The sequence below is a fragment of the Haliotis rufescens genome, unplaced genomic scaffold, assembly GCF_023055435.1.
Source record: "Haliotis rufescens isolate VD_foot unplaced genomic scaffold, xgHalRufe1.0.p SCAF_2, whole genome shotgun sequence".
Classification (NCBI taxonomy): Eukaryota; Metazoa; Mollusca; class Gastropoda; order Lepetellida; family Haliotidae; genus Haliotis; species Haliotis rufescens.
In genome coordinates, this window is record NW_025963890.1 from 69065667 (window position 1) to 69092247 (window position 26581).

Here is a 26581-nt window from a genome sequence, read left to right on the forward strand (position 1 = left end):
AAGCTAAAATTTGAATGAAGAAATATCAATTTATTCGTTAAATCCTCAGATTGACATAACAAGACTTAATAACTTAGTATGAATAATGTCTTACACAGCCTTCAGTTGTTTTACAGTCAGGGAAGGGAAATCATTGCATATACAGTCAACACACTTACTTGCATAGAGGAGTGATTACAAAACCTGATGACGCTCACTGTCCAATTAAGTATGCCATTTTGCAAAAATGATTTCACAGAAAATGACGAGTGTGCAAATTTAGTAATAAGTAAATAAGTGTGTCTAAACTGAATGCCTTGTGCAAATTCCCTTTAAGCATGAAATTACCTATCCTTCGTTTTAGGTATGACATCCACGTGTGTCAGATGTTTGACAACCAATATGGCTGTTTAATTACATTTCCAAAGATCCTGGTGTTCTGAAAAGGACCTCGACTCATGCTATGTTGCAAGTAGCGCAAATAAGACTAATTCTGTTGAAATGACTGTGACAATGTCTTCAACAGAGCAACAGACAATTCCACTCTGATCTCAGATAAGAATGAAAACATAAGTCTATAAACAATGTACATATGACACATTTCACCACACATGAGAGCTCCGTTTGAGAATTCTGGAATATGCCCAGAGTGCATTTTGTAAACATGCAAAGTTTAATTAAGGATTAAGCTGCATGAAAGGCAAAGGTAATGAAAGATTCATAACTGGAAGCATATATGGACATCCCACAATAAGAATATGTAAGATGCCTCCATCTTAACAAACAATACAACAATAAACTAAGTGTTTTGTCGGTAAGTAATAATAAAGATGTCACCAATCTATTTTATTCGTTACTTCTTTGTCATCATTGTCCTAATTGATGTTTCATGCTGGTCAGACTAGGTTACAAAGGTTACTCTGGAGACCTTGTTGAAGATGCTTCCACCATCAATTTGCTATGGTACTTGTCTGTACTGTTCTTATCAACTCATTCAAGCATGTTTTTGACTTTTTCACTTTCCTTCTGGGTGGTATTTGTCTACAGCGACCTGTGGAGTTTAACATAAACGTGGAAGCGCTAATACATACATTGATGAGTCAGGGAGGAACCAATGAGTGTAATACAACAGTAAAGGGAGAATTAAACAATTTTATTTAAACGGAACAAAAAAGCAATTACAATATTAATATAGCTATATTAAATACAATTCTGTGGGTTCACAGGTTTATAATAATGGTTGGTAGTATATGGTATGCAAATACAATATAATGTGAAAATGATTTTTTCACCATTTGTCAAAGCTGCACAGACCGATGTACATCTTGAGAAATGAAATGGAACCTGGAACCTGTATGTACGACTTTGGATACCTTATTGTTCTAACAATTTCACGATCTTTGGTCTTGATCCATCGGCCTATTTTGACACATAATTACAAGTAATGTTCCGTACATCCTACCTCCTTTCTTCCATAGGCTACATGTAGAAATAAGATACTTGAGCAACGAATATGTTTCACATGTACAAATCTTCTGTTGAAATTAGTTAACTGAATATTGACATTATAAAATATGTAAAATGTCAACCCAAGAGAATATCAATTATGCGCCAAAACAGATTCCAAAATAGCGGTGAAACGTATATGACTGGATCGCTAAAAATCAGCGACTGCAGCTGATGTAGGTGAGAAGGGTAAACATGTCCTGTCCTACCGGTAGTCACAAAATTTGCATAAAAACGTAAGTGTTGTTGCCATGCCGCACAGCAGTTTTCCTGCCCTGCCTGTAAGCAAACCACACAATCACGTGATCGATGGGCCAGCAAATCAAATGACACGAAATAACACGATACCCCCAAATTAAAGTACATGTGTATGTACACATTAATGCAGAAAGAGAGTAATGATCAAATATGATAGAAATATTCCCTTTTTACTAGTGGTAATTTTGGAAGTACACAAAATACCATACCTATCTTGTCATATGTATAAAAAATACACAGAAGCATGTTTACCGCCTTTATTTGAAAAAGTTACACTGTCAAAGACACATTTTTCAACATTTTAGTTCATGCAGAGTTGCATAGTAGCCAGGAAATACATTTACTTTTCACTTTGAGAAACTCATCTCGTTCCTAATAGATGAGTTTGCTAGATAACCTACATGTAGATTAGTGTTGTGATGTGTAGTTTGTGTATTGATGTCGACGTGTTTCCTTTAAAGTCAGTACAAGTCTCAAAGTTAAAGTGAGATGAAATGGCGTCTAACGGACAAATGACTGTTTTATAGTGCTTGCCCAATGAGATACCATGCCGAAGTTTAACATAGATACCCCACGCAGACACAGTATACTGAATACGAGCCGAGCAGTCCTTGTTTTATCCCCTTGGTGTATTCTCCCAAGGACAGGCTGCACACTTAACATCATATTTGAATACACTAGCATTGCGTGACATATGGCGTGATATATATTTTGTATGCACACTGTTCGTAGTGTCATGACCTTAATACCAATTCATGCTTGGTGTAAGAGGATTCTATACGTCTAATCCTTCTGATATGACCCAGTTACGACAGGTAGCGGGTTTTTTGTAACGTATAACCTGTAATCTAAAATACACGGCTCTGCAGATGAAGAGATTATATAGAAATATTTATGAATCAAGCACACAGCTGACAATTCTTCCAAGCCAGAACTTACATTCAAGTTAGGAAAATAACTGAATGATACAGTGCATATACCAATCATTTACTAATGAGAAAACATGTAATCAATCATGTTCAAAACCTTCTCATATCATCATGAAAATGCAATACAGAAAAAAAAATGATACCTGCACACTGTAGAGCAATGACTGTTTTGTTACAGGAACATTTTGAGACAAGTTGAGTTTGGACTTGTTAAATTTCCTTTCTTAGATATTGTTATAGGTTCAAACTCAATTTTTACCAAACATTCAAAATAAACACTACAGATATTGGCAAATAGTAACTGCATATAGGCCAAATATAGATCTGGTTTAAAATACACACACTAGCAAAAAATACGTAAGCTACATATAGTACCTTTTCTGGAACATTGGAATACATATGTTTTATCACTGCGTTTAGACCCGATTTTCTCTGAAAGGTGCCAATTAATTCTTGAGGGACACATTTTATATTTTGTGCGGAAATCCAAACAGCAATATATATTTTTGTAAACCCAAATACAAATGATTCTTTTCCAGTACTGTCCGAACAAATTTGTTCAACGAATTCGTCTGTACGAGCTCGCACCAGCAATATAAAAAAATAATATCAATATCCCAATAATGATGTAAACATATTATGTAAAAATACAAACGTGAATTACAAACAATAAGTCTCTCCAAGTAATGGCATCGTCTAACTAAACATCTTAAAATGTGGATAATTCTACCTGTATGCCTCTTCTTATAGACTGAGACTGCTGATATGGCATGCAAGGAACATATGTATTTTTTAAATAGGTCGAAGTACATTTCATGCAATATTGTTCTCAAACTTCTGAAATGTCTGGGACATATGAACTCAATACAAATATAAATCTTTCATCGTTCTGCAGAGCGTATAAGTTTTTTGAATTTGTGAATTAATTTTCGAAATTCCATCAATCAATTGTGACTAAAAACTAGGACACCAATGGCTTCAACACGTATTCATGAGCGAGGGAGGGTCGCCCTCATGCGTTGAAACTGTTTTTAACAATTCTATCATGACATAATATTTTAATATACATTCTACAGATTTTCATAAGCCTGGTTCTTAATCACGTCATATTCACTATTCGCCTTTGCCTCGACATCCAGCGCAGCATAGTCGTTGTTGTAGATGTTGCGACCACCTGCCTGCTCGGATATAGATGGGTAGTTGTCTGATGGTTGTGTTGTGTCCTTGTCCACTGGCACTTGAGTTTCCTTGACTTTTACTGCATCCTTCTCAGACGAGCTTAACCACTGCAGCCTGCGAAATATAATGTAGAAAGCATTCGTCTGTAGGAAATGATATCATGTAAGAACAAATGTACATGTAGGTGGTGTTTTTGTAAGGTTTACTTACCTCCCTTGTCTTACCAGGCCCAAGTAGAGTCCAACTACAAGAATCAGCATGAAACATATTCCAGCAGCTAAGCCGATTATACCAGCTGTTGTAGGAGTGATTGCCGAATCCATGTGTAATTCTTCAAAACAAGAGAAATAGCAACACAGTACATTCAGTGAGGTAAGGTGAAAAGGGGTTCAAAGTAGCGATCAAGATTATGTCATGTATACTGACACAAGAATGCACATGTATGTGTATACTTGTACTAGTCCGAACTTATACTGGTTTTATAGTGCTAGCCCACTGAGACACCATACCGCAGCTTTTATTTGATCAAAAGCATTCTAAATCGACCCCTACGCAATGTTTCGTCAGATCGTTTGTGAAGCACATTGCATATGGGTTTTAATTCCACCCTGGTCGACGGGCGAGATCTAAAATAGGACATACGTTTACTGAAAGGTCACTGGTTTCATGTCTCTGAATATAACGGATGTGAAATGACACTTAGAAAACGTCAACATTCAAACGTATCAGACGTATATATACACGAAACCTACCTATGTCATGAAATAAGGTGATATTTTTCCAAAGGAAGGACAAACATCTATTTAATGATTTTGATGTTTATGATATATCAAATTTCATCAGTGTGGGCTGTTTTCATATACCCCTTTCATCCAACACAAAGAACCATCCGTCAAACAGTCAATATGATACCTAGTTTTGCTGGTAACTGTGGGGTTTTGTGACACTGTATCAATTTTAAGGAACACAGACAATGGAAAAGAATTCAAGAACCCATACTCACTTAATTTGAGATTCGAGTACCCTGAGCTCTTTTTACACCAAAACCAAATTACAAGAAAAAAGTGCCCCTTCTGATGTTTCCTCTGGTTAAAAGATGTACAGTATAATGCTTACAGAATTACGCTTCCTGTGCAAGCAATTAAATAGATCCAAAATGGTTCGAATAAGAGGACATTCCATATTAGTTTAGATCCCTCATATTTGGAGAGGTCCCACGAATCATGACAAAGAAACACATTTAATTGATTTATATCCTCTCATCATGCATTTTTTAAAGTTATGAAAGCTGTACTTTGAAATACCTGCAGTGTTTGAAACAAAGAAACCAGTTTGGCAGGATCCTACAGGTGTCATTGCATCGTACCTCTGTTTTCCATTTGTTTATTTCATTAGTCTCGTTAACTGATCGCTGAGTAATGTGTTTTTTATGAAAATTGGAACCCATCTATCAAATAAAACTATTTCATTTTCACCCGTGGGCAATTGATCTGTACCCTACAGACTTCTTCCTAGACATCTTACTTAAAACGTTGTAAGCTTTTAGTACGATGTCAAGTATTTCAGGACCGATTAAACACAAACTCCTGGAAAAGTAATACCTCCTAAATGTCGTACAGAGTGGACACTGTAGTTATTAGTATGATATTAAAACTGCATCAAGTGTAAACATGCTATATCCAAGCCCTAACTTACGGCGGGTAGTATGGACGACATTCATATTCATATACCCGAAAAAAAGTATCCAAGAACCACTTCTTGCACGATGAAAATTAGCTGTGGCATTGTTTTGAAAAATTGAGTATAATTCAGACGAAAAGGAACCGTCGGTGCCAATGCAATACACAGGGGGCTCATTTAAAACAACAGAGCAACAATAGCTGAATCAATTACATTGAGGGCCAAACGAAACGTTACCAACATTAACTGATTTGCCACTTTGAAACAAAGATGCCAACTTGTTAAAAAACAGTAAAGAACACATCTCACGAATACAGCCTTCATGTTCTCTGTCGTTCTTTGGACGTGCTTTGCGGATTGTGGGAAATATTAGTGTTTTTCAGCAATTTTTTAGAACATTCTTTCTCAAATTATCGTGCAATTTCCGGGTATAAATTACGCATGGATCTGTTCCCTATCATTGGTTGCGATGACTAACACCAACGAACATGCCAAGACTGACCGCAGTCCAGAGGGAGGGAGCCACAGGTATGCTGCAGATGGGAGCGACACAGAGAGCGGTTGCCATTAACATGAACTGCTCCAAGATGACCATTACCAGACTGGTCGCACGTCTCCGACAGACTGGCAGAACCGCAGACAGACCACGGAGTGGCAGACCAAAGGTCACGACCCCGCAGGATGACCGCCTTTTACAGCTACTTCATCTGAGGAACATATTTCTTACTGTGTCGTAATCAGCTGCCAACAGCTTAGGACATCCGGTCAGCAGACAAACTGACCAGACGACTACGACATTATGGTCTCCGGGCTTATCGCCCTTTCAAGGGCATGACCTTGACCCGTCAACATCGACGTGCCAGATTGACGTGGTGCAGACAAACTCAGCGATGGCAACTAAGGAAATGGCGGCGAGTGCTGCTTAGTGACGAGAGCAGGTTCCAACTCTTCAAACCTGATAGGCGGACGCGAGTTTATCGACGACGTGGTGAACGTACAGCTCCTTGTTGTGTCCAGGAGGTGGAACCTTACGGGGGCGGAAGTGTGATGGTCTAGGGCGGCATTTGCGGGGGACGAGAAGACGGAACTTGTCATCATCGAAGGCAATCTGACAGTACAACGCTACATTGACAATATCTTACGGCCTGTGGTTCTTCCTTTCATCCAGCGTCAACAACGGACGGTGTTCCAACAAGATAACGCCACACCCCATAAAGCCCGTATTACTAGAGACTTCCTCAACGCCAACAACGTGACTGTCCTGCCGTGGCCAGCTCGATCACCAGATCTGTCACCAATAGAACATCTCTGGGATCAGCTGGGGCTTCGTCTTCGGAAAGGTCAACATCCTCCCATCACGAGACAAGCGTTGATCGTTGCCCTCCGTGAGGAATGGAATCGGATACCTCCAGTCGATTGAGGACGCTTGTCTACTCAGTTCGACGCCGCATTCGAAGATGCATTGCCGCTCATATAGGTCATATCCCGTACTGAACGGTCTGGGCCGTCGCCACCTTAAAGTTGTAACCAATGTTGTTAATCGAATACTGGACGAATGACCCCTGTTGGAGGTCAAGGACTTTTTAGTAAATTCGCATTTTACTGTTCTGAATGATGAATTTCTACAATACAATTGTTATTGCTGCTTCAAATTGTGTTTGTCATATTTTATCCTAAAAATATAGTTGGTAACGTTACTTTTGGCCGTCAGTTTATAAACGCACAATGAAACGATTACTGAAATAAAGAAATAATCGTCCATTTTAATTACGATTCTGACCATATAAATCCCTATCAAATAGTTATGGTGCCAGGTTTTCGCGAAAAGGTGAACGTACCTGCGCCGCCGATGTCACCTGTGAAACAAAACATGCAAGTGCGAGTCAATTATTCACTTGAACAAAATGAAGGAAACACATGGTACAAGGCAATATGGGGAATTGCCTTCAAGATATCCGGCACATAATTGTATGTAAGCTTTGCGTGACGCTCTTTGGCGCTTTTAGACAGTAACGTGATGTGGTGCCTATAACCTTCAGCTGAAGTTATTACCTGATATCCAGCCTGATACCCAGTGTTGTTTGCTCGACAATTAGCTGGTACTCGTAATCACGATTTTCAACGATTTGTTATTGCATTATATACAAAATCTGAAGAAGAATGGTTTCCAAAATGACTTGTCATGTTCAGGCTGATAACCTCTTTTGAAGCAGGACAAAAACATACTGCATCTGGCCACCTAAGATTGTTATGCAATGTTCTGTAAATGGTCTGCGTGGATCGCTATCCAAATGTTTGAAAGATGAATGGAATGACGTTATTGCAGATTATATAGGTCGGGATGTTTTGCAATGGTGGCTATTGTGTCCATAGGTGGCCATGGTTGGTAATACTTTCTGGTTGGAATTATTTAACACAAAACTGAAAACAAATCGTGACCTGTATTTATTTTATGAAAGGTATATTTTATCTGTTATGGTATATGTCTATCATTCCAAGATATTTTTATGAGATTTTCATTATTTGTCATATTAAGGTCATGGACTAAGACAAAAGAATCACCAAATCTTATCAGATGTAATATCATCACGACTTCTGTAAATCAAATTTTGTCCCGCATGCGTAAATATTCCAGGACATTTTTTACAGTTATGTTAACTTTACTTTTTGAAACTGGATTTGGAAGGGAAAGCACAGCTTGGGTTTCAAATATAAGGTTTACTTAACATGCAGGCAGTTAATTGAATCAGGAAACTGGACACAGCCTTAAGTTTATTCATTCCTTTTCAAGATACATTTTAAGTTTATATATCGCCAATAATCAGATTAAATATGAATTTATATATCAAAGCAAGAGTGAATTGAGGTTCAGACATCCTATTGTGAGCTGTACTGATAATGAACAAAGCTTCACTCAGCTGAGAAAACAGCTGCATCCCTCAGTACATCCGTCAATCAACAACATCGTTACTATGAGCGCAATTCTTGTCAGAGTTGCATATTTTGCAGCTACATGTGTACATAGTGCATGATTTGTAGCATTATAGATTTGGAGCTTGCTGCGACGTCCATACAATGTTTGGCACTCATTTACAACCCACGTAACCTTTATGGTAGTTTCCACGGTGATGCGGCCGTCAACTCTGCTGTTTCAATCAAAGAGGCTTTATTGTGATGTGACAACCTGTGATTGACCAATCAGAATAGAGACATTTCCAAATTCACAGTGAGATTCTGAGTCGCTTGTAATAAATGTATGTAAGCATACTATCGGAAACAGTCACAGACATTTCATTGGAAATGCCCAGAAATGTATTATATTCGTTATATTCGACCTGCATCTCATCTCTAAGGTGCAGACCATTTATTTATTATGATGAGCTATGCAGTATATCTTACCAAGCTTCACTGAGCAGTGGCAACCAATGTATCCCTCAGCACATCCCCAGAGACATCTTCCGTCAACAGCATCACATGTCCCGTTACAGTGGCCACAGTCCGTCTCACAGTTTACACCAAATTTCCAATTGTCACAAACTGAGTCGAAAATACACAGTCGTATATTTTCAACTAAATTATACGAAACCTGTTTTGGTTGTCGATAAACTCCTAAGAATGGATCTGACAATTCAAAAGTTTTTGTTTTTTGTTGTTGTTGTTTTGTTTTGTTTTGTTTTGTTTTTTGTTTTTGTTTTTGTTTTGTTTTGTTTTGTTTTGTTTTGTTTTGTTTTGTTTTGTTTTTTGTTGTTGTTGTTTTGTTTTTTTTTTGGGGGGGGGGGAGTTTATGGCACTGGAAGGCTTTCTATTTACTTCTAATAAAAACTAAAATATTTCTAGATATACACAATTTTATGGATTTTAAGTAATGCCTATCAAACAAGTTAAGATATTTCTATATTTTTTTATATATCTGTGTGTGTGTGTGTGTGTGTGTGTGTGTGTGTGTGTGTGTGTGTGTGTGTGTGTTACGTTTAGCTTGTTTCAGGCACTAAGAGGCGTCCTATTTTAATTTAAAAGATATTCATAAATATATTTTAACCATTAGACCAAGCACATTTGTTTCTTATTGATGGTTGACTCACCTGTCTGACACAGGTCAAGTTGCCAACCTGCCTGACATCCACCTGGACAGGTTCCAGTTACGTGATGACATGTGTTGTTATCAGCACAGTGGCCACAGGTTGATTTACAGTTGATACCATACGTTCCTCTCGGGCACTCTGTTTGGAATAGCACAGAGCAAACAGTAGTCCTGTCTTGACACATCAACACCAAGGGAAATATTTTGGGAGGGGGAAGAGGGGTCTGGGACTGTGATTTATGTAAGTATCAGGATATATTTTCAATCACTGCCTTATAGCATTTGTTTGGTGAAGTGTGGAACAGACATTATTATTTCAGAACTCATCTTTTGCCAAAATATCCAGCATGTCAAACGTACAATTTATGTTTGGTGTATAAATTCTGAGAAAAAATAATGTTCTTGCTGGAACAAGTTATTTTGTATAAAAAATGGTAGGCCTCTGATATATACACAGAATGTCAAATCACGTCATTTTACAACCAAAGTACCCAGAGGCTCACATTTCAAATTCGAAACGTGTTTCCATGTCCCCAAAAGATTCATACAAATGCCTATCCATTTGATCTGTAAGTGGTAATATATACATGAAAGCCCTGCCCTGCTCTGTCGGTAGCACTCGCCACGCATAGAAATAAGCGCCAGTCCGTAAGCAGATTTAATAAATCCATGTGAAGGTAATAACAGGGCATAATCGCCAATCCTGTGGATAAGTGAGGCGCCATATTTAGTACATTTTTCTGCATATCTACCACAAAATGTATGGAATAACATAAGTAGTACTCTTGTTGTAAGTACTCAGTGAAATGTGAATAGAATATGCAACCCCCAAAGTACCGAAACAGTTGAGCAATATAGACACCTTATACTGGAGCTAACTGTATGCTGCTTGACATCAGCATAATTGAGTACAGAGACTGCAAGAATATCTAAGCACATATCCAGATAAGCCACTGAATATTGTTTCTCAACTGTTGCGATGATATCTAACACTGGTCGACAGATGAGGTGAAGAAACTCTTTTATATTGTAACTGTTAAAAAAAATGAGATCACTTATATATGTGAAACTGAACCTTTGAATGTTTTTGACACCGTGTCCTCTCTTTTTGTAAACAAGAGAAGTCGAAACATCCGAATCATATACAAAGAGATCAGCTTCGGGATCTCACGGGGATACCTACCGCTTGTCCCCAAAGTTGACACAGATATTGTCAATTAGGAAAGCCAGCACCTCACATGTGTGCATATATGAATACACTACGAGAAGAGCTACTTTCACTCGCAATAAATAAACTACAGAAAAGAGGCCCTGTTGATAAGATAATGTGATTTCTCTTTCTAAATATCGTGGGACAATGCTGAAACATCACTGGACCAAATGTGCAGACGTCAAACGCAAATAAAAGCGACAATTCCTGTCATTAATAAAAAAAACTCGCAAAGATACGCATTAGAATTGGTCTTCAGCATCCCATGCTTGTCATAAGAGGCGACTAATGGGATCGGGTTGTAAGGCCCGCTGACGTGGCTGATGCATGTCATCCCAATTGCGTGGATCGATGCTAATGATACCAATCAGTGGATTGTCGGGTCCAGTCTCAATTTCTTACTGACCGCCGTCTGTAACTGGAATATCGATGAGTGAGGAGTTAAACAATAAACAACCCAACAAACAAACATTATCAAAAGGAATATCCGCTAAAGCAGAGTCGACTGGTCGATTCCGACAAATTCATGAAGCCACATAGATTTTCAGGTTATATCATTGCCAATATCTTTCCAAAGTGCCCTGAGCCACTTTAAGAAAGGTTACTGAGTAACGCTGTTATCCTCCTCTTGTGACAATTACAGTTTAGATGTATTTGTTGTTGAATACTAGGATTATAATTGATGGCAGAAGAAATACTTGTATATATAATATATGTATGCCAATTTTGTGTCAGAAAAATGAATGTTACCTTGTGTGCAGTCCTGCAGTGTCCATCCCATATCACATCCAGCACTGCATGCTCCATCATTAAGACAGGACGTACTAGTACAATGTCTATCAGAACATTTCAGAGAGCAGTTATTTCCATAAAAGCCAACAGCACAGTCTGAAAGAAAATGGGCATATCAAACTCTTCAAATTCAAATTTTGGAATTCAAGTGTTATTAGTGTACCCTGAATCCTATGATTCCTTATTATTATATATGTTAGAGTTTCGGTTGCGCCCAAAAATATAACCTTCACGCATCATCATCCTTTTAGTGGAGGGAAAAGAAGTCGAACCATTTTGAAGCATTTTGGGGGATTCCTGGCTGAGTGATAATTTATAATGGGGAATAAGTGTCGCCTTCAACATGCCCGTGCAACCTGTGCAGAATAACACTGTGGTTATAGATACGAATTAAACATATTCATTGTTTGGATTTGAGTCCAGAAAATGGAAAATGGCCCAGCCTTACTTTTCACTGAAATACTATGCCTAAATGATATACTGCTGTCAAGATTTTTTCACCATATTTTTTATGTCATAAGAACGTTCCTTTGAAACGGACAAAATAACGGTGCTTTTTTACCTACTTCTAGTGCAGTCTATCTCTGTCCAGCCATCTTCACACCCATCAGGACACAGACCTGTCTCTCTGTCACATGAAGAGGAGGGTGGCTTACAGTGCCGGGAACTGCATTCTCGGGCACAGTTAGGTCCGTACATCCCCATGGTACAGCCTGTGTCAGATAAGAGCGAACTTAACGTACATGTATGAAGAGTGTATAAACTTGTAAAGACTTCTAACTTCCAGTGTTGACCATCCAGTAATCAAACAGCCATTAAAAGTATGGATTAAGAACTTGAAAATACATCCTTACACGGATTGTCACTCAGTTTGGAAAATAAATGTTTTTGTACTATCCGTGAATTGCTTGATATCATATGTTACTTTAAACTCCCCTGAAAACTGCATTTGTAGAAATATTCAGATATTCATGAATTTCTTCCCCATATGAAAGAAGGCAATTATGAAATGCATAAAGTTAACTCGTTAATCAATTACAAAGGAATAAACATACTTTGCATACAGTCTTCTCCCTTGTAACCACTTTCACAACCATCAGAACACACTCCACTCGTGTGATTACATGTGCCAGACTGTGTCTTACAGTGTCGGCTGCGACAGGACTTGCTGCATTCTTTTCCATAACTCCCAGGATCACAGGCTGAAATTAATATTATTTGCTAACTTGTGTGTTTCAGGCTTCATTTTAAAATTTGATAGATAGAATGTATACTCCGATTTGCATATTCATTAGCTTTATGTCAATCTCACACAGAGCGTAAAAAAGTCAAATACCTTGCTACAAACACAAACGTTTAAGTTGCCCCAATATTAATTTTCCTTAATATTAATTTCTGTTGTGAAACAGAAATATGTCCCGCAACTCGATGAAAGCTGTCGCAAGGACGATGTGATGTATATTGTTGGCAAACAACAAGTATATTTCCAGCCAGTATATTACGTACCAAGAGAGTCCATGCATAACTTTTTATGAATGACCAAACGCCTACATAAAATATAGTTGAAGTCGGATATTGAAAAGCGCTTCCAGAGTGAACAAGTTGTCACCAAACTCTAATTTTGGTGGGTAGTATGGTCGTTTCGTCACATTTATTTGCCCTCTCATACTGAATAGAAGATCCCACACATGACTTCTTGCAAAATGTGAATTATCTGTCATCAAGTTCTGAAAATTTGAAACCTGGTGTTGAGTTTAAACGAGATCTAAAGGAAGAGTGTTAGTGTGAATGCAATATAGCTGGTGGTAATGCAGAACAGCACAGACTGAATCGCTGAATCAGTTAAATAAACGCAATTAAGAATACGTTTTGTAAATAACAGTTATAAACAAAATATTTCCACAATCTTAAGAAATATCTACTAAATGCAGAGCCCATTGTTCGATTCCGACTACAGCAAGTAGGTAATGATAGCAGGTCTTCGAGAAATAGTAAGCGTATACTGCACCCGTCATGCGATCTAATGTGTTGACTATTACCTTGAATACAGTCTGTTCCCTGATAACCAGCCGTACATCCACCCATACACCGTCCTTGTATGACGTCACAACTGGAGTCCGACTTGCAGTGACGGGCTGCACAGAGTTGGTCACAGCTGCTTCCGTAATACCCAGAGGTGCATGCTGGTAAATACAATGAGTGAAAAAATTTGGTTGAGCCCGGCTTTAAACAAATCAGTTATATCGGGGTGTGTCTGCTTGATGTGGGCGTGTCTCAGAGGTTTACCATTTTCGTGGAGTTCATGACCTAGGGTGTGGTGCTGAGCCGACAGACCTAGAAACATAGTGTGGACGTATCCGGCAAAGGGGCGCAAGTATCTACATCGAATTGTGGCGTCTTAGACGACTTGTCCACCTGTGCCTATACTGGAACTGTCATGTCAAAATCCACATATTAATAATGTAGGTGGTATCGTGATGTCTTATGTGATGCAAGACGTTTCAGGGAAAAACTACGCTTTGGCAATTATGTGAAAATATGAATTAGATAAGAATCAGGATGGTCACTGATACTGAGCGTCTTTTGACATTCACTTATCGGATAAACAGTTGGAAAAATATACTATGCTACAACGGCAAGGCGATACCTGCATTTATATTCTCTCATTACCCAAAATGTCTTCATGTAAAGAAGTTTAAGTTTATAACATGCATTTTTACATTTTATTGCATATGCTTTAAAAGTTAAATGATTTTCTGATATCGGATTTTAGTGAGGACAAGAATTTAAAAAAACTGATACGTAAAATGTTCTTTGCAGAAACCCAGCGTGCATAATAACTGAGTAAATAGTGACGTCGCCATTCATGTAAGCGAATAACACATGAATGTGGTATCTCATTGAAACTTCACAAAGCTCCTGTTGTAGACACTGTTGCATGGTAATAAATATAAATTTATATATGGTTTACATGTAATTTGGTTAAGGTTCAGATACATTCAACTGAATACTGTATTTTATTTCATTACACCATAATATAAGATATACAATGCATCTCTAAGCTGCTCTGCACCTGTGCCAGTGAAACTATTCAAGCTTTGAAATTTCAATGTGCGTGACTTATCACGATCCTAATGTCTTTAAGTGCAAGCTAGGGTATGTTACATCACCATCTGTTTCCGCATGACCCCACTCCTAGAAACATAGAGCTATATGTTGTGGGATATGTATAACGGGCATGTTCATTCCTGCATTACTACTGCCTGATGATACTACCGTAGTCAGTACAAGTCTAAAGATTAATGCTATGCTGACCACATTGTACACAGTAGACTATGGAGAACAAATGTTGTCATTCGATACCGAAAGTATAAAGTGTGTACCATAAAGAGAATGAATCAACCTTTCCAATGTTTGGATCTAAACACCGAAACACTTGTGTGACGTCACCCTTCTCATTATAACGCAACAGACACTTTGCTACAGCCGAAAAGCAAAAGGTATTGTCACATATACTTTGAATATTTGTTTTCCTTACCCTACAAGTCTGCATTTTGTTATTACAATATTGGTGTCTGTGGTAATGGAGTTAACTAAGATGATTACTTAAAACGTGACTTTGATACAGGATGGCATCGTACATCCACGTCAACAAACACACCTGTGCAGTCTGGTAATGCCCACCCTTGTTGGCACCATGAACATGCCCCTGTGTCAGTAGCACAGGAGTCCCGGGCGTTGAGGCAGTGACGGGAGGTACAGTACTTGCCACAGTTGTCTCCATACGTTTGCCCATAAGTACATGCTGAAATAAAGGTTTAGAAAGAATAATTGCTCTCACGGATGCGAGTTTAGCGCTACGTGTTTGCAGCAAATGTCCTAATTGTTACTCCGAATTTGAATAAACACAGGCAAATGGAATTATTTGAAATAACACTTTTGACAATGCCAAGAGTGCTGTTTATTCAATTGCTGTTCAACTATCACCTGTGTACTAATTCCCAAAATGAAATCTGTTATACACTTTCTATTATTTAACACAATGAGTGGTAATCAAAGATTTAGGGTTACATCAAAACTGATCATAATGATATAAATTGATAATGATGTTAATGAGCAGTTTTATAAAATCCAACAACTCTGCTGTTATACGCTCATTAGCTATGTTGTTGAAACATATAACAATAGTTTTTTATATATCATGTATATCACGTGACAAAACAAATGAAACTTAAAATGTCAACTGTACAATGGGCCATGTGGCCTTAAATACCGAATAAAATATCTATCTATCTATTGATATTACCATGTAGAGTAAGGCGCAATTTACGTGCCTATGTTACTAATAAAACTGTTGGGGTGGCATCGTGATCTTTGTAAACAGTCATCTCCCACGAAACCACTGTCGCAACCATCGGGACTCATCCCTGTCACAAGTCGTAAGGTTAATACCGTGCTGACCATAACGTACACAGTAGACTCTGGAGACCAAAACGTTGTCATTCGATACCGAAAGTATAAAGTGGTTACCATAAAGAGAATGATTCATTCCATGTAATGTTTAGATCTAAACACCGAAACACTTGTGTGACGTCACCCTTCTCATTATAAGGCAACAGATACTTTGCTGCAGCCGAAAAGCAAAACGTATTGCCACACATACTTTGAATATTTGTTTTCGTTAGCCTACAAGTCTGCATTTTGTTATTACAATATTGGTGTCTGTGGTAATGGAGATAACTAAGATGATTACTTAAAACGTGGCTTTGGTACAGGATGGCATCGTACATCCACGTCAACAAACACACCTGTGCAGTCTGGTAATGCCCACCCTTGTTGGCACCCTGAACACACTCCTGTGTCAAGAGCACAGGAGTCCCACACGTTGATGCAGTGACGAGAGGCACAGTACTTGCCACAGTTGTCTCCATACGTTTGCCCATAAATACATGCTGAAATAAAGGTTTAGAAAGAATAATTGCTCTCACGGATGCGAATTTAGCGTTACGTGTTTGCAGCAAATGTCCTAATTGTTACTCCGAATTTGCATAAACACAGGCAAATGAAATTATTTGAAATAACACTTTTGACAATGCCAAGGGTGCTGTTTATTCAATTTGCTGATCAACTATCACCTGTGTACAATTACCCAAAATGAAATCTGTTATACACTTTCTATTATCCAACACAATGAATGGCAATCAAAAATTAAGGGTTATATAAATATCTGATTATAATGGATATCAATGGATATTACCATGCATAATTGGGCACTATTTACGTGACTATGTTCCTTATGAAAATGTTGGGGTGGCATGATGATCAATTGGAAAAAATACGCACTAAAGCACACTAAACGCGACTGATACCTTCACTATGCTCCAGCGAATCATTCTTAATAATAATAGTGATTTGATTACGGTTTTACATGTCACTGGAAAAACACATTGCTGTAACATTTCTAATAGATTACTTTCGTCTGTCTGTGACTTGTGAAACGGTTTGTTTAAAAAAAAATGAAATTAGAACCCACATTAAATATGGCTTTGAGGAAATGCATTATAAAGTCCCACCGTTAATCAACAGAACACGTAATAAGAATACTTTGTAAACAGTCGCCTCCCACGAAGCCACTGGCGCAGCCATCGGGACACATCCCAGTCACAGGATTACACGTCGCAGATTGTGTCTTACAGTTGCGGTTCCGGCAGTTCTTGGTACATCCTTCCCCATACCACCCTGTGCCACATGCTGAAACTAAGGATGAGTTATGCTATATAATAATTCCTTACAACTTACTGAGTAATGATCACCATAATGTTTTCCTAAACAAGAACTGACATCTGTTTATACTTAGAATAGTAAGTATTATACACATACTTATTTCTGCGCAAATGACAGTAGTATTCGTGATCAATTGGCTAATGTGAGATGCAAAGTACTTAAAAATTATGCCATCACATATGAAAAGATGTGATGACACCAGGTGATCGCGAAAAGGGTCAGCTTGTCCGGCCCTACGGTAGCACTCGACACTCACGCAATTTGCATACAAAACATTATTGAGTTTATTGGCTGATGCCGCACAGCAGTACTACTGCCAGGCGACGGGCAAACGTCATAAGATATACATTTGTTTTCTTGATGACAACCTGTAGACACCCTCGGCGTATATTGCCAGATACTAGTAATTAATGCATTGAGAAAACTGTGTTTCTTAATAATTTTAAGGTTCATCCGCCTATTAATTGTCGGGATTCAACTTTCTCATTTGCACATGTGATCTGCTTAATATTATAATATTGTCGACAATTTTCTGTTATTGTTAACAGATTATAAGTGTCAAACCGGTGATGTACATTAAGACTAATGGTTAGTCTCTTAAAATGTATAACTTTTATAGAAACAAATAATTCCAACGAAATTGAAGAGGGGCCCCAGTGAGATGGGAGATTCAGAGATGAACCATAGGGAAAATCTTGACTTGTTTCATTTAGCGCTTTTGTGTGATAGAAAGGGCTGAGCGACAAGGAAATGATATGGTTCAGGACTTCGCGACAGACTAGTGTCTATTCTATGGATATCTAGTCTGCCACCCAAACCGATCCAAACGGGATCTACCCATTTTCTATTTAAGTAATCTTAAATACTATTATATCAGATATACTCGACCGCCTGTTACTGTTCCAGAGTCATCCTCTCATAAAACTTCATATTGTTCATCGTATCACATTTTTATCAACAAGGGCTGCAATTTAAACTACTGGAACACCACAACACAAGGCTGTTATCAAGTGCTAGTGCAAACGTGATGCATCGTAAAAAGTGTGTCGTGGTGTCTTCAGAAGTACAATGTATTGCAGATATATATACTACGAGATTATAAGGCTAACGCTTGCTCGCCGTTGGAACGTACGCAGTATCGAGAAGACATGCACACGTCATTATTTTTGAAGATATCGTGAAGCTATAACACTTATACACGTTTCTAAGTAACTTTCAACAGTTATGCTCTTCATTTTAACTTTGCTTTGAGATACACATATAGTACTACCCGACTTGTCTGTCATACATAATTCTGGGACAGTTTGCAGTCTAGTACTGTCCTACTAGACACTGAGCGAAGCTAATTGACCAGGGTGTTTCTAGTAATCCTATTTTCACTTGATTCTAATTTCATGGCACCCTGTTCTCTGGATCACAGCTCCGTGACAATACATAGCAATTAAGATGAGCATTCAGTAAATGAATAAGTGTGGTTTAACGCGACAGTCAGTCAATGACCAATGCTGTGCGGTTAAATGACACACTTCCAAAGGTCAAACATTGTGGATCCTTATTAATCCGCTCTGTCGATATTCCTGGTGACTGGGAATCGTGTCAAGATATTCATGCGCAGCTTTGGCTACCTAAAGAGAATCAAAGTTCATGTGCTAATCCATCTCCAAAAATCGTCCCGCTCAAAAAGACTTTTCTTTATGTTAAATCCATCATCTACCACCACCCCCCCCCCCCCCCCCGTACACACACAAATACGCACGTACGCACGTACGCACGCACACACACTCTCCCTCCCCCCCCCCCCCCCCCCCACACACACACAGACACAAACGCACTCACGCACACTCTCTCTCACATACACACACATACGCACGCACACACACTCTCTCACACCCAAACACACACACACACACACACACACACACTACAGACCTAAATAACCTGGTTAACTCCGCCGCGCTACCGCAGGATGTTCATCCAACTCTGCAGGGGGCATTCTCTGTGGCTTGAAACGCGCTGAAATGTTTCCAAAATGGCGCATCCAAAATGGCGCTCAAGTAAAATCGTGTGATATTTGGTTATTTTAGGTCGATGTCATTTTATAGTTACACGTTTGTGAAGAAGCTTACAAATTTATAACACTTATTCATTTAATTCCAATAGACCTACTCATGCTCACATAAAGCTGTAGTTATTACGTCACTGTTAATTTCTTTAAAAACTATGTTACATGTTTATCAATAACAACGGAGATGGACATTCAATTTCCAATACAAGTAAATGAATGAGTGTGTTTTACGCCACAGTGAAAGACCAAAGCTGTCGGGTTTGATGACACACTATCTACTAGGTAGCACCTTTTATTCATCCGTTCTTCATTTAAATCTCCTCTGTGGATGTTCCATGTGACGAAAGAGAATCTCATTAATACATTCTTGTGCGGCATTTTCTACAATAAGAAGGTCATAGTTAACCTGCTTATCCAAATGCAACTACTATACCGCTCAAGGTTAATGTCTTTTTTGTTATATCCAACAGTCCCACATTTAAAACTACACACAGGCACACACACACACACAGGCACACACACACACACACACACACACAGGTAAACTTTCACCGACAACAAATTTTAACGTTGCGATAACACACACTTTCTCAGCGAAGTACAGATTCTCGTACAGTTTGGGGTTGAGCCTCGTCCGCTGATAAATGGCGCTGAAGGTGATTATCAATGGACAAATGGACATACACTTAACTTATTACCGATTGGTAATGGGCAATGGACAATGGGGAAACGGGAGGCCGGGGTATCACTTCTAAATGCCCTTCGAAGACTCAATCTAGCTTTGTTTTCAAATTTTGAAATATTTGCTTAGAATATAATCATGCCTATCATTCTTTGGTCATTAGCTACATGAGCATTTAAACTTCAATTGTATAGAGAGTGGCTGGGTTATTTGATCTTGAGGACAGATAATTAGAATTATCATATAATGGTTAGGTGTCTCTGCAGGATAAGGCCAACGCATAAAAACGGTATCCGTTGGGGTCATATCGGATAGAGGTGCAAATATCAAAGGTCAAGTAGGGACTACTTTTACAAACAAACACGGCGTCGCACTTGTCATTCGGCGGTCGAGTCAGAATTTACCGTAGGGAATCTGGAGAAACTATTGGGATAATTTCTACCATTATCAAAAGAATAGTCTTATATACTGAAAATCAGTGTCTGGCTGTGATGTAACTAAGAATTTTACAAGTTTGGGCAACTTTGGAGACATGCATAAGGAATTATATCAAAGAACAACACAAAGGGTGCTGTTTATTGAATTTGCTGATCAACTATTATCTGTCCCATTGCTCAAAATGAAATTTGCTGTGCACCTTCCATTATCCATAATCATGTCACAAAACCCTTTCCCTATCCAATAGAAACCTCTGCATAAAGCAGAGTCGATGGTACGAGTCCTACTATATCACGAGCAAATGCTTATGAATCACTATCAAATAGTAATGGTACCAGGTCGTCACGAAAGGGTGAGCGTATTCTGCACCACCAGTGGCACCTGTCACAAACATATGCAAAGGCAAGTCAAATGTCCACCTGAAAAAGCACGGGAACATATGGTACGAGTCAAAGTAGCTAGGGAATCGCAATGGACATCATTTTTGTTACTGATGCGTCAAATTTAGCAATGTAATCCACATTTCTACCATAAACAAATTGGAAGCTTTAACTAAGGCTTTGAATTTTTGAAATAACAATCAATGACTATCAAAGAGTTAAGGCTTTGTAAATATTTGGCTAAAATTATGACAATGGATATTAACATTTATTATGCCTCAACGCGAGATTGACCAATCAGTGAGCAGAACTACTAAACCCATATGAGCCTGTATACCGTCAGTAAAACTCCAAGATGGTAGTTACTGACCTAATATCGTCAGGAACAGCCATTTTGGATTCATAACCCACTTCACATATCTTTGAAAGGCATTTAGAAGTGATACACATAAGGAAGAGAATATATGAATGTCAGCTTCTTCGTTATGAGGAGCACACCGTTTCGGAGTACATGTATATGCTCCCTCCTTCATCACGTTCCTCAAAATACAGAAGTTGACATCCATATATTCTCTTCCCCACTTCACATATTTCACAAGACAAATCTGGTACATAAATTCGTTATTGGACACTGATTTGTGTTTTACTATAATTAATTGTGATGTGCGAAGACATTATTTTTTTAGGAAACTACGTTCGAGATTTTATCACTAAAAATTATAGAGAAACAAAGATCACAATGGAGGTCACGGATTTACAAATAGCAACGTCACAGAACATAATAAAGGATGACGTCGAAAACAAGAAATGTGACGCCAATGACGTCACATAGCAATAGAATAGATAGTAGCCCGTCGTTATGGACAAGCGGACTGCTATCAAGTTACAGTTGTCCGCAGATTTGTGTTTACATTAGAACGTTAACGTTGTATCGTTAATATGTACTAGTCCTGTCATTTATGCCGATTGTAAGGGTCAAGTTTTCACTTTGATATGACATGTGCGATGAAGATACCAAATAGTGTATCATTTTCGGCATAATAAATTCGTTATGGTGTCTTTAGTGGCCGTATTCGCTGTCATATGAGGTTAAGAGAAAAATATTCGGCTCACGCCTCGCCCAATATTTTTTCTTCTAACCTAATATGGCCACTAAAGACACCTTTAGTATAGTATAGTTAAGATCAGTTTACATGACTATACTAGTAACAGAAGTGTTGGTGGTATCCGTGATCAATTGGCAAAATTATTTCAAAAAGCATTCTAAAAGCGACTGATACCATCACATCGTTTCAGCGAATCATTCGTAAAATACATTGCACGGTGATTTGGAATGCAGCTGTCACTCAGTTTGGAACTAAACGTTACTGTACCATTTCATTGATTAGTTTCGTTTAAAGCTAGCCAAATCAAGCAAAGTATGGAATTTTCTTGAAGGTATGTATTCTATATCATTGGGGCAAGCACATGTCTGTCTCATCTCACATTACATCCGGACAAGCGGATGTGTGAAGATCATTGTTTCCCGCCTGGGTATCCAGCCTAGTCCCATTTTGGAAGCTTGACCCCTGTTGCTGCTATGTGAATATACTTATCCCTCACTTTTTGGCTATTAACACAGTTTTTGCATTTTATTCTGCCATTGTAATTGTACTGCCATTGAATTTTGTACTGAGCCAATAAATTGAAGGCGCCTGATTGAATTCGACATTTATTCCAGTTTGCGCCAATGGGAGTAATTGAAAAAAGCTGGAACTCCCGACACTGATTCACTGCTATTAACAGTTCACTTTGCGAAGTTGCGTCCATTATGCGTGCCAGAGCCCCGTGGCCGAGGGCTCGAATCCCAGATTCATCCTTATTATCGTTATTGGTCTATGTTACAGTGCTGTACAGTCAAAGTGACGTACACCAAACTCACTCACTCGGATATATAGCAGGTTAACGTCACTGATCATTAAATACATTTATAGAAAACTGACATTTTGCAAATAGTTATTTTTAGACACATTTAACATACAAAAGTCTTCATTTGGAGTTAATTTCGTCTTATGTTATGTTGTATCAAGACTTGGAAAACTGGACGAAAGACCAGGTGACGAAACAGTTTTTGAGTACAGGCCAGAAGAGAACAGAATTGAAAACAGGAACGATATGGTAGGAAGAATAATGTGGTTAAATACGGTCTTCTTGAGAATGTGACTGAAAAAATAACAGAATGCAAACGAATTGTTGTAATATTTTGAACATGAAAAGTTAAAGCACACGACGTACGATTTACCACGGACAGCCACAGCAACCAGAAATCGTAATAAGAAAAAACGAACACCTCGACCGATGATCTCTGATGTCCTCACATTCAAACAGCTCTATCCTTTGAGACAACTCAAGATAACAAATATAGATACTTTTACAACGGGAATCTCATGATCAAAGACAACAATTACCAGCCAGATACTAGGTCCCGTAATGATCGTGGCAATCCTGGACAAGCAACGAACAGAACCATCGAAGAAAGCAACAACCAAAGAATTCTACGACCCCGAACAAGCCAGAGGGTCAGAAATAACGGTGTGGTCGAGCCCGTGGTTGTCAGGGAACACAATCTCACATCAACGTTTATATTTTTTAACGTGAGTGGATTGCTTACCAAATTAACTGACAATGACTTTAGTTCAAATTTTAATATCTTTGATTTCGTCGGTATGTCTGAGACTTGGGGAATTTGACCTTGAATCTACATTTAGCAACAAGAATAGCCAATTATGGTTGTTTGTCTGGCGGGATGACGGTTCCAATCCGGAAGTCATTTAAAGAATATTATAAGTATTTACATCTTGGTTAGAATGCAATGTTTATACTACTTGAAGAGATTTTATATAATTCTGAGAAAGCTAAACTAATTATCTCTGTTTATGTTCATCCAGAAGGTTCTAATTGGTATGACCAGAGGGGAAGTCACTATGAATCAAAGTACGGAATTACATTACTCCAAGAGGGTTTGTTGGATGTCGAAGTGGTCCTATTTTAACGCCCGCACTGCAGTAGATGTAGACCATGTCAGTGAAAATATTGCTGAACAACTGAGCGTAGATCAGTTTGACTTTCTAGCTGATTCCTTATACTTGACCAGATATTTATATGATAAGATAACTAATTAGTTTGGACGAAGATTTTTAGAATCAAATACTTCAATATAATGAGTAGTAGATCCGGTTCGGATGCAGGGATTGGCGATCTTACATACATCAGTCACAACAAGTTTTTGAAGAGTTTATAATTCATTGGACACACATAAACATGATTTGAACAGGATTGACGGCGATGGTGTCTTTTTCAGCAGAACTGATGCATACAGTTATAATGGAGCCATAACTATAGACATATCAGACTCTCCAAATACTAAGGAGGAAATAGTTAAAGCCATTGGGGAAATCATCGGTCATTGATTATATAATCCCAGAATTTATTTAATGCTGCACAAGATATTTGCGTACCAAATATGGAATTTGTATTTAGTACTTGTTTACTGTTCAGTAAGGCTATTTTCCAGCTGCATGGTGTCCGAGGATTAATATTCAATTGCATGAAAAGGGTGATACTCACTCCCAGAACAGTTACAGAAGGATTACCGTGTTAAGTGTTTTAGTAACGTACATACAGCAATACTTAATAATAGGTTAATAATTAGGTTGTGTTATATAAGGGTGTAAAGCACGTTTGACAATATTTATATTTTACAAGCCGTTGTCCAACGTTACCTATCATCAAATAGAAGAAAAATATACGCATTGATAAGGCTAGTGATCCTACTTCCCATGCTTTGGGTGTCTGGTAGAGGCCTCCTGTTGACCACGTATCCTGCACAGTTGTTTTTACTGTTTTTGCAGACGATGTTATCTTAATTTTCTGATACCATGTATGGGCTACAAAGACGCATCAATACTTTAAAATCCTTCTGTGATAATGTGTGTGTTAATTTGGATAAGACTTTTGTCATTGTTCTTAAGAATGGAGGAATTCTATCTTAGCATGTGAAATGGGAGTATGATGGACAGCCGTTTGTATGAATACTGAGGATTAACGTTTACTAAATCTCTATTAAGGTCAAAAGATGATTCCGTGCAAGCAACGACGATTTTCTATGGTGTTTCTGAGTGTTTGTCAACACTTAAACCATTAACATTTCATTTACTTCCGAAATATTTGACAGAAATTATAAGTCAAAATTCACCTTTGGGGGCAGAAACATGGGATGTAAATCGTGAATTCCCTTTTTCAAGAAGATATTCTTGATATACTGTTGGATACAGAAGGGGACGTCATACCCTTTTTCGGTGGAGATTTTAATTCCCGCACGGGCAATGGCCAGGACCATGTTGAAGATGACATTATTGAACACATTCGGGGCTATGAACACACAACTGTGTGGACTATTTGCTTGATCATTTTCGTATCAGGCGATATTCATGTGACACTACTGTTAATAAGTTGGGCAAATGTTGGCTGTATTTGTGCTCAGTACTTAACATTCACATAATGAATGGGAGTTGTGGTTCTGACTTGCATGTTGGTGATTTTACGTACGTGGGCGATTATGGGACCAGTGTCATTGATTAAAATATATGTTCACCTTTTTCATTGCTGTACTGACTTTACTATTACACCAAGAGCTGAATCATCACATCTACCTGTCACCGTCAGTCTACAATCGGCAGATGTCACATTTCCTAGACATTTAGGTAACACACATAGTAATACAGGTGATTGCTTCAAGTTTGTGTGAGATAATGATAAGAACGAGCAATTTCAAGATGCTTTTTACTCTGAAACTGTACAAGAGATACTTCACAGATCAATGGGAGAGGCATTACCTAATATTAATGAAAGTGTGCAATGTTTGGCTGAAGCATTGTGTTAGTCTGGCATGTGTATGAGAAGGAAAATTGGTCGAAGTATCACAGATAAGAAATGGTTTGATATTGCGTGTGAATTCCTCAAAAAGGAAAGATTTAGGTGCTTAAATATATTTAGGAGAACTAAAGATGCAGTATACTTATCAATTTTCAACCAGGCTAGAAATAAGTATAATAGCACATGCAGAAGTAGAAAAGGTAATACAAGGTGAGACAGCGAGACAAACTAGAAAGTAGCATAAATGATCCAAAAATGTTCTGGTCTACTCTCAAACACTTTGATGGTAAAAGACAGGTTTATAAAAATGTTATAAACATAGATTCCTGGTATCAACATTTTAGAGACTTATTTTCTTTTGACAATAACAGTGAAGATTTGCAGGAAGACATCGAAATAGGCAGTGAGGAGGCTAGTTTAGTTGCTGATATATTACATTTTCCTATTTCAAGAGAAAAAAATCACTTCAAGTATGAAAAGATTGAAAAAAGAAAAGTCTCCTGGTATCCTGGTAATACCTGAGTTTTTTAAGACTTCATCAGATATAATTGTCCCATATTTAGAAGTCTTGTTTAATGCTATGTTTGAAAACTCCAATTTTTCCAAAGATTGGTCAGTGGGCATTATCATTCCTCTTTACAAACAAGGTAATGTTAATGATACCAATAACTACAGATGCATCACATTATCAAGCATACTGAGTA

The 26581-nt window shown here is 38.2% G+C and overlaps 1 protein-coding gene across 2 annotated transcripts in view; it reads right to left on the bottom strand.

Annotated features, from left to right (window-relative positions):
- LOC124124336 (multiple epidermal growth factor-like domains protein 10) overlaps window positions 1-26581 on the bottom strand; it is a 135489-nt gene that overhangs the window by 90529 nt on the left and 18379 nt on the right. The window contains exons 1-12 of one of the 2 annotated variants that reach the window (XM_048400476.1): window positions 17219-17521; window positions 16423-16566; window positions 15276-15419; window positions 13654-13797; window positions 12670-12816; window positions 12181-12327; window positions 11573-11710; window positions 9614-9751; window positions 8931-9068; window positions 7370-7387; window positions 4062-4182; window positions 1118-3965 (exon numbers count right to left, since the gene is read on the bottom strand). The exons of the other annotated variant lie outside the window; for it this stretch is intronic. Coding sequence (XP_048256433.1) covers window positions 3743-3965; window positions 4062-4182; window positions 7370-7387; window positions 8931-9068; window positions 9614-9751; window positions 11573-11710; window positions 12181-12327; window positions 12670-12816; window positions 13654-13797; window positions 15276-15419; window positions 16423-16566; window positions 17219-17270 — 1554 coding nt within the window. The 5' untranslated portion in view covers window positions 17271-17521 and the 3' untranslated portion in view covers window positions 1118-3742. Of the gene's footprint in view, window positions 1-1117; window positions 3966-4061; window positions 4183-7369; window positions 7388-8930; window positions 9069-9613; window positions 9752-11572; window positions 11711-12180; window positions 12328-12669; window positions 12817-13653; window positions 13798-15275; window positions 15420-16422; window positions 16567-17218; window positions 17522-26581 lie in introns of those variants that run through there. 2 annotated transcript variants of the gene reach the window in all.